Genomic DNA, 18,958 nt, shown 5'->3' on the forward strand with positions numbered 1-18,958 from the left:
CGCAGTGATTGGGGTGGGCGGTCAGAGCAACGAACTGAGAGTGTGAAACCAAGAAAGGACTCAACACTCGTCTGAAGTTTCAGTTAAAAAAAAAAAGAAGAGAAACTTCCCCAGCAACATTCCCAGTTTAAAAAGAAAAAGGTGGCAGCAGTTACAATTCGACTTGCCACTCAAAAAGAGGGCTTTACTGAAGAACAAGAAGTGGGCACTGGCACTGCTCGACAGTGCAGCAAAGATCACAAAAGTTTGCCAGGATCTTCAAGAGCTTCTGGAGGTGAAAGCAACTGACAACTTCTTACAAGTGGAGACTGTGGGCATGAGTGTCTCCGCACCCGATAGGGTGTACAGAGTAACTATTCAGTTAGATAGGGACATTGAACACATAATTGATGCTATCTTTTGGGACAGCGTCGTCTCTATGATATTTTTCTAGCTGAAAAAGATTAGCCGCCAGAATTCATCCGCAATCTCCCTTATGGAAAGGATGCAACTGAAAAATCTTTCTCTCCGCTTGTTCCCAGAAAGCTTGTTGAAATGTATGACATTGATTGGGCATTGGCACAGGCACCTGCATTATATCGCAACAATGTAGGATGGGACAAAGATTCCCCCTACCACATAATACCAATAAAATCTCAACAGCAACCACAATACCCTATAAAATATGATGCTAAATCCTCAATCAATTGGAGTACCAGGTTGTAAATGAACCCTCTGACTCATCCACGAATAATCAGATATTTTCCGGTCACAAAACCCGACCATTCATATAGAATAGTCTTAGACTATAAACATTTAACCGGTTCTGTGCCTTGGACGAGATGATATCGTCCAAGGCTACAGTTCCCCTGTGCCTTGGACAAGATCATCTCGTCCTAGGCATAGGGGAACTTGGTGGAGCGCTAGCGCGCCCCCCCGTGCACCCACCTCCCCCCAGGCGGGGATGGAAGGGGAAGACCTTCCCCTTCCACCCCCGCCCCCCCCCCCCAACGGCAATCCGATGACGTTAGCGCGCGCACAGCGCGCTGATGTCATCTAGTGTTGCCGGGCGCGCTGGAAGCCATTTGCTTCCAGCGCGTCTTCGGAGGAGGACATCAAAGGTGAGTCCTCTCCGTTTTTGGGGGGCGGGGGGTGGTGAAAACAGACACGGGGGAAAGGAAAGGGTTTTTCCTTTCCCCCTGTGCCTGTTTTCACAAGATTCCTGCTCCACGATCGCGGGCAGGGCCCGCGATCGTGGAGCAGGAATCTCACTAGCCACCAGGGATTTTCTTTGTTGGTTATTTTGGGGGCGACCCCTTGGGCAAGGGTGGCCCCCCCCCGGGGGCAATTTTTTTTTGTATTTCGCCCCCCCCAGGGGCAGATCCGCTGATTTTTCGGCGGATCTGCCCCCGGGGGGGTGAAAACCACTAGACACCAGGGATATTGTTATTTATGTGTATTTTGGGGGCGACCCCTTGGGCAAGGGTCGCCCCCCCCCTCGGGGGCCATTGTTTTTTTTTTTTTTTCGGCGGATCTGCCCCGGGGGGGGGGGGGGGGGGGGGGGAAACCACTAGACACCAGGGATGTTATGTTTTATGTGTATTTTGGGGGCGCCCCACTGGGGGGATATTTTTTTAGTATTTCGCGCGCCCCCCCCCCGGGTGCAGATTGCCAATTTTTGGGCTGATCTGTCGCTGGGGGGGGATCGAAATACACTAGACACCAGGGACTTTGTTTTTATTGTTTATTTTTGGGGCAACTCCAATGGCAGACCAGCCATTTTTTGGACGATCTGGCCCGGGGGGGGGGGGGGGGGGGTGGGTGGAAGCACACTAGGCGCCAGGGATTGTGGTGTGTGTGTGTGTGTGTGTGTGTGTGTGTGTGTGTGTGTGTGTGTGTGGTGTGTGTTTGGGGGCACCCCTTGGGCAACGGTCGCCCCCCTAAGGTGGGGCAAATTTGTATTGGCCATCTCTGCCCCTAATTTTGTAGGCCCATCTGCCCCAAGGAGGGCAGAAACCACCAATACAGCAGGGATTTTTTTGTTTTGTTTTGTGTTGTGCTGGGGGTGCCCCCTTTGGGAAGGGTCGCCCCCTGAAAGGGGGCACAGAGGTGTTGCCCATTTCTGCCCCCCTTGGGGGCAGATTGGCCAATTTTTTTACACCCATCTACCCCCGAGGGGGGCAGGATCCACTTAGGTACCAGGGACAACTTCTAAGTTCTTGGTGGTGGGGTGTTTGTCAACTGGCAAAGTATTTGTATTTATTATATGATTATAACAATTTATTTCTTCTTTTTCTTCTAGTTCAACGCTTTTGCTTCCTTTGCTGTGGATCTTTGCGGTTTTGGCAGTAGTTGTCCTGTGGTTTGCATAGTTGCATGTTTTAGGTAAGTGAAAGCAATTTACTCCAAAGGAGTATTGTTGACATGCATGAATGACATGTTTGTAGGTGGTGTACTAAATGCAGTATTGTGTGTTTGACATTGTCCTTAGATTTGAGCAAAGTGATGTTTGTGTTGTCATATGTCTAATTTGCTTTTTTCTTTTTAGTGGGATATCATTGGTCTGTGCAGAGTAGTTGCTTGGTGAGTAGCTATTTCAGGCAACTGAGTGGTATAGTTTTTTGTAGTACATAACTCTTTGTGATAAAGCTACACTTTGTTTATTACTTATTTTAGTGCTAGTTGTTGTTGGCAATCCATTTGTTGTTAGGATCATGGCTAGCCGCAAAGTGACCGCTCACCAGGTTGTTCGCATGCTCTTTGAGTCGTCTTCAGACCAGGATTACGACACGGACTCTGCATCTGAGGCAGAGGAGGGAGCAGGAGATTCTGGAAGTGAGTTTTCTGTCCGAGAGTATTCTTCTGATGAGGAAGCTACTCTCAGTGCAGATGAAGGGCCTGTGTTAGAGGAGGACATTGATGTGCCAAGAGTCCAGCAGCCTGGGGCTGAAGGGTTTCCCATTGGAAGACCTGACACCTGGATTGCCCCAAACATGGAGCAGCCACAGTTACCTGCATTTACTGGTCTCCCAGGGTGTAGAGTTAATACGGAAAACTTTCTGCCTGTCCATTTCTTTCACTTGTTTATGGACGATGTATTATTGGAAGAGATTGTGGAGCAGACAAATGTGTATGCAGAGCAATATTTGCGGGACAACGCTGCCAGACTTAAGCCTCAGTCTAGAGCTACTCATTGGGTTCCCACATATCTGGAAGAGATGAAAAGGTTTTTAGGTTTGTCTTTTTTGATGGGGTTGATCAGGAAGCCGTCACTGGCTTCTTATTGGTCTACTAGTCCCTTGATGGCAACTGCTATATTTCCTGCAACTATGACACGTAATCGGTATTTTCTTCTTCTTCGTATGCTGCATTTTGTAGACAATGCTTTAGCCTTGCCACGAGATCACCCTGATTGTGACCACCTTTTTAAGATTAGGCCTGTCCTTGATCATTTTGTGGATCGGTTTTCAGAGGTCTATGTTCCAGGCAAAGAGATAAGTGTGGACGAGTCTTTGGTCCTTTTCAAGGGGCGTTTAGTTTTTAAGCAGTACATTCCTAGTAAGAGGGCACGGTATGGGATTAAATTGTATCTGCTGTCAGAAAGCAGTAGAGGATATGTGTATAATTTCCGGGTCTACACTGGTAGGGATTCCAGTATTGACCCTCCTGGTTGTCCGGCCACTTTTGGAGTTAGCGAAAAAATTGTGTGGGAACTTGCTAGACGGCTGTTTAACAAAGGTCACCATTTGTACGTAGATAATTTCTACACTGGAGTGCAGTTGTTCAAGGAGTTGTTTAGGGTGGACACTGTTGCTTGTGGCACAATCCGTTCTAACCGGAAAGGCTATCCAAGGGAGCTTGTCTGTAAAAAACTTAAGAGGGGACAGTGCAGTGCCTTGCGGAATAATGAGCTGCTAGCTCTGAAATTTTCAGACAGGAGGGATGTGTACATGCTATTGACCATCCATGATGAGAGTACTTCCCCCTGTGGCTGTTTGGGGTCAGGTTGAGGAAGTGCGCAAACCTGCGTGCATTTTGAACTACAATAGGCACATGGGTGGTGTTGATAGAGTAGATCAGAGGTTAGAACCTTACACTGCTCTTCGTAAGTCTTAAGTGTGGTATAAAAAGTTGGCCCTACATTTATTTCATTTGGCAACTTTTAATGCCTTTATTGTATACAAGGATTGTTCACCTGAGTCAAGGATGACATTTGTTAAATTTCAGGAGTCGGTGATAGAAAGCCTTATTGTGGTGGAACCGGCAAGAGTTCCTAGAGTAGAAGTGGTGGAGGATGTGGCTAGATTGAAAGATCGGCACTTTCCAGATCACATTCCAGCCACTCCCAAAAAAAGACATGCCCACAAAGAAATGTAGAGTATGTGCCCGGAGATTAATCCGGAGGGGGAGCCGGATGTACTGCCCCGAATGCCCTTCAAAGCCTGGGCTGTGTGTTCCCGGCTGTTACAGAAGTTACCATACCCCAAAAAAAATCTGGGAAATACCTTGAGCGTAAGCTGTCTGTTTTATATTTTCATATGTTTCACGTTGGCATCTCGGTCATGTATTTAGTTAGAGCTTTTGAGTTTGTAGTTTTGTGCTTATTTTATAATTAGTGGTTTCTTTGTTGTTTATAAACAAAAAAAGTGATGGTGGTGTGCTTGGGGTGGCGCTTGGCTGGCGGTGTGCGTGGGGTGGCGCTTGGCTGGCGGTGTGCGTGGGGTGGCGCTTGGCTGGCAATGTGCTTGGGGTGGCGCTTGGCTGGCGGTGTGCTTGGGGTGGCGCTTGGCTGGCGGTGTGCTTGGGGTGGCGCTTGGCTGGCGGTGTGCTTGGGGTGGCGCTTGGCTGGCGGTGTGCTTGGGGTGGCGCTTGGCTGGCGGTGTGCTTGGGGTGGCGCTTGGCTGGCGGTGTGCGTGGGGTGGCGCTTGGCTGGCGGTGTGCGTGGGGTGGCGCTTGGCTGGCGGTGTGCGTGGGGTGGCGCTTGGCTGGCAGTGTGCTTGGGGTGGCGCTTGGCTGGCAATGTGCGTGGGGTGGCGCTTGGCTGGCAATGTGCGTGGGGTGGCGCTTGGCTGGCGGTGCCAGCCAAACGCCAGTCCACACTCCCATCAGCTGGTGTGATTCTTGTATCAGGCATGTGGGCGTATGTAAGTGATGGGCCCTTGAGTGGCGCGGTCTGTCGATGTGAGTGTTGTAATGTGCTGGGCCCGTGGCTGGCGGTGTGAATGGTCTTGTGCGTGTCATGTATGAAAGGTGTGTGAATGGACTGTAAAGCGGTTGGTGCCTTGTCGCGGCTTTACAGCTCACGAGCTGCGAGTCATTGGTTCAGTTTTTTGCCTTTCAGTTATTAGCAGTGCATTTCATTTTTGTGAAATCTCTTGTTAATAAAATTTGATCCACTGAACCATCACTCACCCTCGTGCCAAATCCAACCACTATGTGTGGTAAAAATGACAAAACCTGCTCCGCTGTAATCAGGCGTCGCAGCACACCTGTGATACGCTAGGTGCCTCGGGTGGGACCCAGATGATGAAGCATGCCACCAACTTGGTTGGTGGGTGAGGGGTCTTCTTCACATAACCTAAGTGTGTTTCTTTTCACAATTTTAGTGTTTGGCACATCACGGACGTATGTGCACACATCAATATGATATATTACAAAAATACCTGTTTTTGGGGGGGGAGGGCCCACCTATGTTTTTGGTCCTGGGTGCGGCTTTATCTAGGGAAACCTACAAAACCCAGAAATGTTTTAAAACTAGACACCCCAAGGAGTCCAGGGAGGTGTGGCTTGCGTGGCTCCCCCAACATTTTCTTACCCAGACTCCTCTGTAAACCTCAAAATTTGCATAAAAAAAGCATATTTTCCTGACTTTTCTTAGTAGGATCACCGCGCCAGCAGAAAATTCCTACTCCCCAGTTTTCCCCTCAGTCTCCCAAGTAAAATGACACCTCACTTATGTGGGTCCCCAAAGCAGAGTCCGTCTAAAGATGTATAAAAGAATATGCCCTTATAAACTCGCTGTGCTATCCCTTCTATCTCTTCAAGTTTTGGGCCTTATTCTGTTGTAGGCACCTGGCTCACCCACACAAGTGAGGTATCATTTTTATTGGGAGACTTGGGGGAATGCTGGGTGGAAGGAAATTTGTGGCTCCTCTCAGATTCCAGAACTTTCTGCCACAGAAATGTGAGGAAAATGTGTTTTTTTTAGCCAAAGTTTGAGGTTTGCAAAGGATTCTGGGTAACAGAACCTGGTCAGAGCCCCACAAGTCACCCCATCTTGGATTCCCCAAGGTCTTTAGTTTTCAAAAATGCACAGGGTTGGTAGGTTTCCCTAGGTGCCGGCTGACCTACAGGCCAAAATCCACAGGTAGGCACGGTTTTCTTTCGAAAAATGGGATGTGTCCACGGTGCGTTTTGGGGCATTTCCTGTCGCGGGGCTAGGCCTACCCACACAAGTGAGGCATCATTTTTTTCGGGAGACTTGGGGGAACGCTGGGTGGAAGGAAATTTGTGGCTTCTCTCAGATTCCAGAACTTTCTGCCACAGAAATGTGAGGAAAATGTGTTTTTTTAGCCAAAGTTTGAGGTTTGCAAAGGATTCTGGGTAACAGAACCTGGTCCGAGCCCCACAAGTCACCCCTCCTTGGATTCCCCTAGGTCTCTAGTTTTCAAAAATGCACAGGTTTGGTAGGTTTCCCTAGGTGCCGGCTGAGCTAGAGGCCAAAACTACAGGTAGGCACTTCGCAAAAAACACCTCTGTTTTCTTCCAAAATTTTGGATGTGTCCACGTTGCGCTTTGGGGTGTTTCCTGTCGCGAGCGCTAGGCCTACCCACACAAGTGAGGTATCATTTTTATCTGGAGACTTGGGGGAAGGCTGGGTGGAAGGACATTTGTGGCTCCTCTCAGATTCTAGAGCTTTCTGCCACAGAAATGTGAGGAACATGTGTTTTTTTTAGCCAAATTTTGAGGTTTGCAAAGGACTCTGGGTAACAGAACCTGGTCCGAGCCCCGCAAGTCACCCCTCCTTGGATTCCCCTAGGTCTCTAGTTTTCAGAAATGCACAGGTTTGGTAGGTTTCCCTAGGTGCCGGCTTAGCTAGAGGCCAAAATCTACAGGTAGGCAACTTCGCAAAAAACACCTCTGTTTTCTTCCAAAATTTTGGATGTGTCCACGTTGCGCTTTGGGGTGTTTCCTGTCGCGAGCGCTAGGCCTACCCACACAAGTGAGGTATCATTTTTATCTGGAGACTTGGGGGAACGCTGGGTGGAAGGACATTTGTGGCTCCTCTCAGATTCTAGAGCTTTCTGCCACAGAAATGTGAGGAACATGTGTTTTTTTTAGCCAAATTTTGAGGTTTGCAAAGGACTCTGGGTAACAGAACCTGGTCCGAGCCCCGCAAGTCACCCCTCCTTGGATTCCCCTAGGTCTCTAGTTTTCAAAAATGCACAGGTTTGGTAGGTTTCCCTAGGTGCCGGCTGAGCTAAAGGCCAAAATCTACAGGTAGGCACTTCGCAAAAAACACCTCTGTTTTCTTCCAAAATTTTGGATGTGTCCACGTTGCGCTTTGGGGTGTTTCCTGTCGCGGGCGCTAGGCCTACCCACACAAGTGAGGTATCATTTTTATCGGGAGACTTGGGGGAACGCTGGGTGGAAGGACATTTGTGGCTCCTCTCAGATTCTAGAGCTTTCTGCCACAGAAATGTGAGGAACATGTGTTTTTTTTAGCCAAATTTTGAGGTTTGCAAAGGACTCTGGGTAACAGAACCTGGTCCGAGCCCCGCAAGTCACCCCTCCTTGGATTCCCCTAGGTCTCTAGTTTTCAGAAATGCACAGGTTTGGTAGGTTTCCCTAGGTGCCGGCTTAGCTAGAGGCCAAAATCTACAGGTAGGCAACTTCGCAAAAAACACCTCTGTTTTCTTCCAAAATTTTGGATGTGTCCACGTTGCGCTTTGGGGCGTTTCCTGTCGCGTGCGCTAGGCCTACCCACACAAGTGAGGTATCATTTTTATCGGGAGACTTGGGGGAACGCTGGGTGGAAGGAAATTTGTGGCTCCTCTCAGATTCCAGAACTTTCTGCCACAGAAATGTGAGGAACATGTGTTTTTTTTTAGCCAAATTTTGAGGTTTGCAAAGGATTCTGGGTAACAGAACCTGGTCCGAGCCCCGCAAGTCACCCCTCCTTGGATTCCCCTAGGTCTCTAGTTTTCAGAAATGCACAGGTTTGGTAGGTTTCCCTAGGTGCCAGCTGAGCTAGAGGCCAAAATCTACAGGTAGGCACTTCGCAAAAAACACCTCTGTTTTCTTCCAAAATGTTGGATGTGTCCACGTTGCGCTTTGGGGTGTTTTCTGTCGCGGGCGCTAGGCCTACCCACACAAGTGAGGTATAATTTTTATCGGGAGACTTGGGGGAACTCTGGGTGGAAGGAAATTTGTGGCTCCTCTCAGATTCCAGAACTTTCTGCCACAGAAATGTGAGGAACATGTGTTTTTTTTAGCCAAATTTTGAGGTTTGCAAAGGATTCTGAGTAACAGAACCTGGTCCGAGCCCCGCAAGTCACCCCTCCTTGGATTCCCCTAGGTCTCTAGTTTTCAGAAATGCACAGGTTTGGTAGGTTTCCCTAGGTGCCTGCTGAGCTAGAGGCCAAAATCTGCAGGTAGGCACTTCGCAAAAAACACCTGTTTTCTTTAAAAAAAAATGGGATGTATCCACGTTGCGTTCTGGGGCGTTTCCTGTCGCGGGCGCTAGGCCTACCCACACAAGTGAGGTATCATTTTTATCGGGAGACTTGGGGGAACATAGATTAGCAAAACAAGTGCTATTGCCCCTTGTCTTTCTCGACATTTTTTCCTTCCAAATATAGGAGAGTGTGTAAAAAAGACATCTATTTGAGAAATTCCCTGTAATTCACATGCTAATATGGTCACCCCGGAATTCAGAGATGTGCAAATAACCACTGCTCCTCAACACCTTATCTTGTGCCCTTTTTGGAAATGCAAAGGTTTTCTTGATAGCAATTTTTTACTTTTTATATTTCAGCAAATGAATTGCTGTATACCCGGTATAGAATGAAAACGCACTGCAGGGTGCAGCTCATTTATTGGCTCTGGGTTCCTCGGGTTCTTGATGAACCTACAAGCCCTATATATCCCCGCAACCAGAGGAGTCCAGCAAACGTAACGGTATATTGCTTTCGATAATCTGACATTGCAGGGAAAAGTTACAGAGTAAAACGTAGAGAAAAATTGATGGTTTTTTCACCTCAATTTCAATATGTTTCTTTTTCAGCTGTTATTTTCTGTAGGAAACCCTTGTAGGATCTACACAAATGACCCCTTGCTGAATTCAGAATTTTGTCTACTTTTCAGAAATGTTTAGGTTTCTGGGATCCAGCATTGGTTTCATGCCCATTCCTGTCACTGACTGGAAGGAGGCTGAAAGCACAAAAAATTGCAAAAATGGGGTATGCCCAGTAAAATGCCAAAATGGTGTTGAAAAATTGGGTTTTCTGATTCAAGTCTGCCTGTTCCTGAAAGCTAGGAAGCTGCTGAGTTTAGCACTGCAAACCCTTTGTTGATGCCATTTTCAGGGGGAAATCCACAAGCCTTCTTCTGCAGCCACTTTTTCCAATTTTTTTGAAAAAAACGAAATTTTCACTGTATTTTGGCCAATTTCTTGGCCTCCTTCAAGGGAACCCACAAAGTCTGGGTACCTCTAGAATCCCTAGGATGTTGGAAAAAAAGGATGCAAATTTGGCTTGGTTAGCTTATGTGGACAAAAAGTTATGAGGGCCTAAGCGCGAACTGCCTCAAATAGGCAAAAAAAGGCCTGGCACAGGAGGGGGGGAAAAGGCCTGGCAGCGAAGGAGTTAAGTAGTCACACACAAACATTTGCAATACAAAATGCACATAGCAGAGCACTTATGAACAATATAGTGAGCAGAAAATACAAGACGACCCTGGATATATCCATCTGTTTTTTCTGACAAAAAAATAGTGCCTGAAAGTAGGGACCTAACAAGTTTTAGTGCCCTTGGTTCCCAGAAAAAAGTTTGCCAACTCCCACAGGGGTACAAGAAGAGCCCAGGACTGTTCTCAGGTCATGTAACATCAATCTTACACAACATCGACCCTGAGGCGTTGTCATATGTGGATGGCCTATATCTCACAGACGAAGACCTCATGCAACATTTAAGATGAGTAGCCCTCATTGTTGTAGGATCTGCCTAAATTAGCTGCAAATTTAACTTTAAAAAAAAAAAAGAAAATTGCTTTTCTTAGTGTCCTATTTCTGGGATATGAATTGTCGGATGAAGGCAGGAGCCTGTCACCCCAATATTTAGAACAATGCGCACAACTACAACCTCCAAAAATGATAAAGAAGCTCCAGTCAGTATTGGGCTTCTTAAATTTTGGCAGAACATATATTCTGGATTGTGCACAACGTATCAAACCATTGTATGACTTAATATGTCCGGATTTTACTGGTAAATTTTGGACAGTCGAACACACATGCATCCTAATAGCTTTGCAAAAAGACATGCTTGAAGCAACACACTTGCATACAAGAGACAATAAAAAACATTTGGTCATCAGAATAATTGCTGGTGACATTGGTATCACCTTTGACATTTTATGAGGGTGACACCGTCCCAACTGCATATAAATCACACTTATACCACAGCTGAACAACGCTTTGCTCCCACTGAGAACATTCTCACTGCTGTCCAGATGGCAGTCCTTAAAGAGAGACCTCTTGCCCAGGGGAAGCGTATCATTGTCGTATCCCCGATTCCAGCCCTTGGGGCTGTTACTAAAGCAAGTGTTCCAAATGGTAAAGCACTACATCCACGTTGGATACAATGGGCAACGTCTCCGACAGCCACTGATGTTGATTAAGCCTGACTACAAATCACATACCCAGGAATTCTTACAATATGAATCAGAGTATCCAGTTCCAGCAAATACATTGCTTATCGAACAATATCATAACATTTTCTACACTGATGGTTCAGCTCAACCAGCGACAGGAACAAAACACCAATACTCCACGGCTTGCGCAGTCACGAGTGGTTCCATGAAGGATGGCAAGTTTCATCCAGAAGATATTTATACGCAGACTCTAGGTGATTGTTCTGCACAACTTGCAGAGCTCAAGGCTCTGGTGATGGCACTGGAACACACGGATCCGGAATAGACAACGCTGATTGTCTGTGATTCATAATATTACATCCAGTCATTCAATGAATATCTGCATTACTGGCCCCAAAATGGGATCAGAGATTCAAAAGGTAACACCATTAAACACAGATTTCTATGACGGAAGGTAGCGGATCTGAAGGAAAAACTACCCAATGTCCATGTTGAACACACACTTGGACATCAGCGTGTTGGAATACACGTTGAAGGCAATACACTGGCTGATGAAGCTTCCAAATCAGCAGTAGCTATGGCTTCTGTTGCTGCAGTAACTCGTTCTAAACTAAAAGTGGATGATGAAACACTGGCAGCCGTGGCAGCTTCGGTTGACAGCACACCTTTTCCTAAAGCATATACAGCTAAATATTCCTACCGGATGGCAGATTTGTTTGACACACAAGTAACAATACCAGGTGTGGAGTTCGAACACTCCCCAATAAAGAACGAAGACCTGCGATGGTGAAAGCAGCGCAGGAGGATGTTGATTCTGCCCATGCTGGTGTGGCAGCTACAATTTCAATATTGCAATCACGATATTGGTGGCTAGGTCTATATAAACAGACTAAGCAGTATCTCCTTTGTTGTGACATCTACCAGCAAATAAAAGGGTCCACCGTGAAACGCCCACCACAGACACCCCTCTTAATTTCCAACAAACCATTGCAATGTGTATATTTTTACCATTGTGGTCCCTTGACACCAGACAGTGCAAAAAAATGCCTTCTAGTAGCTGTTGACTTATGCTCCAGATTTCTGTGGGTTTGGCCACAATGCTTGGCTGATGCTCGAACTATTATAAAAGATTCGCAGGACATATGCATTCACAGCATTTCATTCGGTCCACGGCCTTACCTTTGCCTCCAGAGCATTCAGGGACACCATGGCAACAATGGGTAATAGGGTACATTTATTGTCTCCCTATCATCCCAAGGGAAATTTTATTGTGGAGCGGAAGAACCAAGACTTAAAGCAATCCTTAACAGCTAGAATATTATGTTTAGGTCATAGTTGGCGCCATCTCCTGCATGGAGTCCAGAAATGACTAAATAATCTGCCCAGAAGGTCTTTGGAGGGGGTGGAGGGTACCCTTCATGAAGTCCTGTTTGGTATAGACGTGCATTTCCCAGATCTTGATTGCCCTGTGCAGTGGCGGCAGAAACACCATTCGACATAAATTAACAGGTCACTGTTTTGCAGGAATTAAAACAGTTCTGGGATGAAAACTCATCAGCATATGCCTCCACCTTGGGAATGAGGTATTTGCCACCATCTGCAGGTTGGATTGCCAAAGTCTGGGATCTGGTTCATGAAAAGATACCTGTGAAGAAGGAGTCTGGTCCATCATACTGAGGACCGGTTCCAGTTTTGGAAATACACGGTACCAGAACTGTTATTCTACCACCGCTACTTGCTTCTAAAGACGAGATTAGCTTCAACTGATAACGTCAAATTGCACCATGTGGCCAATCCTGAACAGTACACCACAAGGATTCCAGGGTGGTTCTCGTACCTCTCACTACCATCCAAGATATACCTCTGCAAGAACTAAATAAAGCTGAGATAATTTCCCTGATCTTGGGGAGGGCGGAGAATGAACTTTTCTTGATTCCAGTCACCATTTAATTTCAAGAAATGTCCACGACATAAATCTGTAGTTTTCAAACGCAACACAAACAGATGGAATCTTTTATGATGAACCACCTAATGAGCTGATGTGCATAGAAAAATAATCAATATATTTTGTATGAATGACCTAATGTTGTGAAAATGATGGGAAAGGACACTAGAAATTATACTTTTGTATGCAATATTGTTTTTGCAGAAACTAAATATGTACGGGAAAAGAAGGACATGTATCCATTCCCTTCAGTTTGTGAAGACTGCAACATCTCAAGAAAACTTTTAAAATGTTAATCATCGTAATGATTAACAACGTGTAAAAAGGAGTCCGAGGGAAAGAGTAGAAGATGAAGAAAATAAAGCGGAGGGGAGTTGATGAGCTGAACCATAGTTGAGACCCCTGAGACGCCATAATGACTATCACCTCCTCCGTGTAACCTGCCTGGCTCTTGGGTTGAGTATGAGATAGTTATTTATTCCCCTGCAGAGTAGACTTAAGCATTGTACTGAGACAGAGTATTCAATAAAGTGTTTCAGAGTAGAATGATAGCAGTAAGCACTTGGAACTGATAGAAGTGGGAAACTGTTAGAGTAGGAATGTGAATACTTTTTAACCTATTTACAAAATATTCCCAGAATGAATCGACTGAGGATTGGCTTCTACAAGTATTTTTTCATTCTGTAAAGCAGAGACGAGCAGTGTAGGGGCAGATTCTGGACATACTTTATGCTTCTATACATCTTTATTGGTTATTAAAGATTAATAATTGATTCTTACAATATATAAAAATTCTCTAAAACACTTTGACTCCAAATATACAAACTATAATTACACTTGTAACTTAGAAGTAATTTGTTGCAGCTTAGTAATACCCAACAGCCACCTCAAAGAAAACTCCATACCGAGGATCCAGGCAATAAAGAGTAAGAGTAGCAGAAAAAGTAGCTGTCCATCTATAAATGAGATGGTGCTTTAATGTGTGTGCACCCTGCAGTCTCAGTTCCTACTTTGTCATTTAATGTCATCTGCCTGAAGCCCTGGCAAACATCAGTCAGTCTATTTAAAGGCAGAGTGAACCACATTTGCAAGTACAACCTAACTGATGCAGCTGCAATGTAACAGCCAGTATTGTGGAACATCTTGAGTAAAACCTTCCACACACTAATTATGCCAGCACTTCAAGAACTTTTCAATGTAATTAGAAGGTCTCTCCATGTACATGATGCAAGATTCTTGAACACATTTTTAAGTATAAAGTCCTTCATACAGTGTTACCCGTTGCAGCAGTTATGATGGCTAGGTTTGGGTTAAATAGTTTTTTAAGGTTCACCCAGTGCCTCTGATGCTACTTAAACGTCTGTTGGAAAAGAGTCTGGACATACTAAGGTTCATAGGATGTGCACACAGGAAAGTATTGAGCATTCATAAAAATATGATTTTCTAAGACTGAGGAAATCCTTTATTTTGACCTGATTTCATGGTCTACTAAGGGCCTATTTAAACACTGTAGTACAAAAAACAACACTTTACAAAAAAAGGATTGAAGGAAAGAAGTTACAGATTCAAGATAGATTTCTGATTTTGCACCCATCTGAAAACACTCGGTCAGCAGACAATTAATTTTTTGGAATATGCCATTAGGAGACTATTTTACTCCTAACTCCACAAGCACAAGTAAAACACTAAAAATGCAAGTCTTTATCTGTACCATTAATAAAACCAACACAAACAGACTGTGATCAAGTAGCACATAACTTCCAGGTATAAATCCAGATTAAGCAGACTACCCAATTACTTGAAATACTTTGTAAGCTTGTCCTTAACTCTGGTGATTTTTGCAGTGGCACACAATTTTTATTATATACACAGAGCTTACCAGAAGAGCGGGTAGCATCCAGTGTCTTATCGACAGCTATGCACTGGCTCTGATTAACACTATGGTCTCAGCACAGCCCCTAAACCAGAGCTTTTCTGGCAAGATCACAGGAAGCAAAAAATAACTGTGCTGCATTAGCACCTCTTCATCTATAAAGTCCAGAGAAGGGGCAGGATAGGGTCACAGTCTAAGCAACAATCATCTTTTGAAAGTTGCACCTGGTACAGGACGGAGTTCAGTGTCTGTGCTTGTCCTACATTTAACAAGATGATAAATATATTTATCTCTAGGGTTTAGGGGTGGGCAAGGGATAAGGATGGTAAGGGGGTTTAGGGGTGAGTAAGGGTATTGGTTGGTAAGGGTTTTTTTGGGGTTTAGGAAAGGGTAAGGGTAAAGGGTGATAAGAATGTTTTGGGATTTTAGGGGTGAGTAAGGGCAAAGGGTAGTAAAGGTGTTTTTGGAGTTATGGGGTGGGTAAGGAAATAAGATAGTGAGGGTGATTGTAGGGTTTATGGATGGATAAGGTAAATGAATGGGAAGGGTGTTTTAGGACCTAGGGACGGGTGAGGGAATTGGGTGTTAAACAGATGTAGGTTGATGGGGGGCCCCAATTAAAAGAAATTATATATAAAATTTCACTTTCCTTATATATACTTGTGTGGTAGAGGTGTAAGCGTTGTAAAGGTGTATGTGTGGTAAAAGTCTGCATTGTAAAAGCAATGCACGGTAAAGGCACTGTGTTGTAGTGGATGCTTGCTAATGTCATAAAATCCATGAGACAGAGATTAATCTTTAACAGCTGCTTACAAGCTTTTTCTGAGAGTCCTTCAAAATATTTTACGCCCTCCAAAACAAGGTTTTGTTCCAACAAAACAAAGACACTTTGTGGATACTCTACACTTACTGCAAGGCATCACCTTCCGAAACCTGGAACGGTTCTCTTGCACTGTGTGTACAGCATTTTCTAAAACTTTGGTTACCCGCTGTCTGGTGAAAGGTATCAAACACATTGCGGAAATCAACATGTTTTATATTACCTGACTGGCTTTGACGATCACAAGCTAGCATTTCCAACAAATCTTGTCCATTTTCAGAACCTTTTATAGATTTCATTTTTGGTTTGGGGACCTAATAAAGAGATCAGAAATTAGAAACATAATGTTGCTTCAAGACAACAAGGTTGACAAAGAGGGTTACAGTTCTTAATAGCATAATAAACAATGCCATCTGTAATCAAATAATAAGTAAAGTAACTTCATGACTGTCAAATATCAAACAGGATGCAGGACATTTAAAAAAATAAAAAAAATAAAAAATTCTTACCTGGAAAGCAATAAGATAGCATAAAGCAGCGGGTTCAGCTACTGCTCTCCAATGTGCCTCACTGTTCTGTGCCATTTTCAACAGTAATGTTCCAGCGTGCATGTAGAACTGACCTCTCATTTCCAGGAACATAATGGACAGATCATCAGTGCCAGTAGCATACTGCTTTATAGCTTGCAGAGTTTGATCAAAACTGAAAAAAAAACGTCAGCAGAGTCAGACCATTTGGTGTTCTAATAAGTGTTCCAGGTGATACCTCATAACCTAATTGCAATCTATTTACCCCCTCTGTTGAAGTTACTAAAAGCTATTAATGGCTTACCCTCATGGTCATGAGCCTGAACAACATGGAAAATGTAATGAGAAGAAAGGACACCTACCATCCATTAATGCCCAGTAGCATGACAAAAGATTATCAACATGCATCGAAAAGGTCACCCATCCTGTGAATCCAAGAAGTAGCCACTCTTTAACCACTGTGCCAGCCCACTCCAAGTCCCTGCTCTGTTCATCTAAAGAATCGAGTAAGGCTTAGAGTACAGGCAACCAAGGGGCGTTAACACAGGCATTCTAAACTTTCTGACTAGCTGACCAACCACAGCATTCCAGGGGCAGTGTGCACATTCTATTTACTGTTCAAATCTGTCAAATATCAGATACCAAAATAAAACTGTTTGTGTATCAAGCACATTTATAATAGTGCATATGTGGAGTGGAACTAGACCAAATTCTGGCAGGAGACATCTCATTTTTTAAGTCAAAAATGGCTTTATTTTAGGTGTCTCCAGTATAAAACTAATTGCCTTTGTTTCAATATAAGTCTATAAGGAAAAAAATTAACCAATTTTTTTTTAATTCCCCACTTTCCAGTTACAAAAAATGTTGGCATGTAGAAGAGTTCCACTTTGGTATTATTCTTCTCTACCAGAGTAGTTGCTGCAGGTGTTAATACACAACAAAATGAACTCAAGATTCTGTTTGGAAGACGAGGACAGCTTTGCCCAATCAGTAAGATTACAGTCACATTTAGGGGAATTAGTGGAAAGGACTGGAACTCTATGTTCCAATAAGATCCCTGGAGACTTGCATCTGCCACAATTGTGCATTCGGCTCAAGTGGAAGGAGGGGGCAAATGTTGGAATCACTCACTAACAGAACATGGCATTCTTAGCCACAAAGTTGAGCTGCAAGTAGCACGCTTTACACTAGAAACGTCTTAAGACTGAACTGCATCTATTGCATTTTTTGCAATGTAAGGGCACATCGGTGTTAAACAAAGCCACAACAGTGGTAAAATGGGCAATAGACAACAAAGTTAATTAAAAAGATACCAATTGCAAGTGTGACCACATACCTTTGGAACACTTTTCTACATTCTTGTACATCTTTACTTGAAAGAGACAGCAACATGAGATTGCAATGAGCCAGAAGCAGTTCCTTATTGAGTAATCTCCACAGCCTTTTATCAGGCCCAGTTCCTTGAAAGGATTTCAGATATTCCTGAAACAAATAGTTTTCAAGTGAGCATTCTTTACAAAAAAAACGGAATAAAAATAAGATCTGTAGCAACAGGGGTGTGTGGGTCTGTGTGGGCGCGGGAGGGAGAATACCTACTTACATCACCATTTCAAGGCAGCAGCCAAAGTACAGCTCGTTAGGGTGGGGTTAAAGATATAGGGCAAAGCAGATCAGATTATTCTATTCATTATAAACATGACAGAAAATAATCAGGAATCGCACTTTCATGCATATTCTGTCACACACCCGCCCGAGTTCTCTGGCCTCCTGTCTTCTCTCCTCACCCAAGCTACATCCAACCTTCTTTATACATAACCTTCTTTTATGTTCTTCGTTGCAGTACATTTTTTTGCAGTTCGCCATGGTTATGGCTCCTACTTTGAGAATGTTTTATTGAGGCTTCATTGATTTCAGACGCTAGACTCTGATATTTGCCTCAATTTCATTCTCCAGCACCATCCTGAATGTTGAACTAGTGCAATGAAAAATACGCTATGGAAAACTGCTTCCTGGGATTGAGCACACTGGCTCCTACACTGAATGTTCCTTTAAGGAAGAATTGTAATCACTACTTGCAGAAGTTATAAACAAAAACGTTTTGGGCATTTAATAAAAACTATTTGCATTTCTAGTATGCGCATTTTGAAAAAGGTACAAAATGAAAAAGTAAGAATTTTAATATCATTTTTTTGCTTTAACCCAGGCCTTCTTTGCAGTCTGGAACAACGTAAATGAAATAATGGCATCTTTGCGTTCAAGCTCTTCAAAATTAAAAAGGAACAGAACTACAGAACTAAAAGAAGTTTCTTTTCAGCAAGAGTGCTGATGTCTCTGATCTGGAAACACCACTAAATAAATCCAAGAGGAAAGCTTTGCTGAGTTTTCCGTTTCTGTAACTTCCTTTTTTTGTTAGTATTACTTGCCCAATTACAATGAGAAAAAAAGCTATGTATTTGACATATGTGGTGGGCGGATTGGAAGTCAATTATGAGCCTTACTGTTGCATGGCTTCACCTAGTTGTCCTTGAATTATACAAAGAGCTTTGACAGTGGCTTTTGAAGAGTTCAGGCTTTTTTACAAACATTAGCAAGATGCGTGCCATACTTACTATTGCTCCCAGAAAGGCTGCTACTGTAACCAGGTACAGAATTCAACTTCTGACCTCAGAGTGTGCTGAACAAACAATAATCACCCATTATGTTTAAATAGGGGCCTCACTATCTCACTGCTTCCATCTGATATATACCTCAGTCCCAATACTTCCATCTCAACTGAGAAAACAAATGCAGCATGCCAACTACAAAATGCAAAACTAAGGTAGCTGAGAATGGAACATGGTGTAGGTATGTAAGACTGCCATAGTAGTAGCAGGTTTTAGTGGGATTCGAACATCATTTAAAACTTAGGTAAATCAACAGCACTGCAACTTATCCATGATGGGCAC

At 44.1% G+C, this 18,958-nt stretch overlaps 1 protein-coding gene across 3 annotated transcripts in view; it reads right to left on the reverse strand.

Annotated features, from left to right (window-relative positions):
* Positions 1-18,958, reverse strand: part of LOC138250083 (E3 SUMO-protein ligase RanBP2-like) — a 580,259-nt gene that overhangs the window by 513,608 nt on the left and 47,693 nt on the right. For all 3 annotated transcript variants that reach the window (XM_069204483.1, XM_069204484.1, XM_069204485.1), the window contains exons 6-8: positions 17,350-17,495; positions 15,996-16,188; positions 15,710-15,800 (exon numbers count right to left, since the gene is read on the reverse strand). In XM_069204483.1, the coding sequence (XP_069060584.1) occupies positions 15,710-15,800; positions 15,996-16,188; positions 17,350-17,495 (430 nt within the window). The remainder of the gene's footprint in view (positions 1-15,709; positions 15,801-15,995; positions 16,189-17,349; positions 17,496-18,958) is intronic.

This window comes from Pleurodeles waltl, chromosome 8 (genome assembly GCF_031143425.1).
Source record: "Pleurodeles waltl isolate 20211129_DDA chromosome 8, aPleWal1.hap1.20221129, whole genome shotgun sequence".
Taxonomy (NCBI): domain Eukaryota; kingdom Metazoa; phylum Chordata; class Amphibia; order Caudata; family Salamandridae; genus Pleurodeles; species Pleurodeles waltl.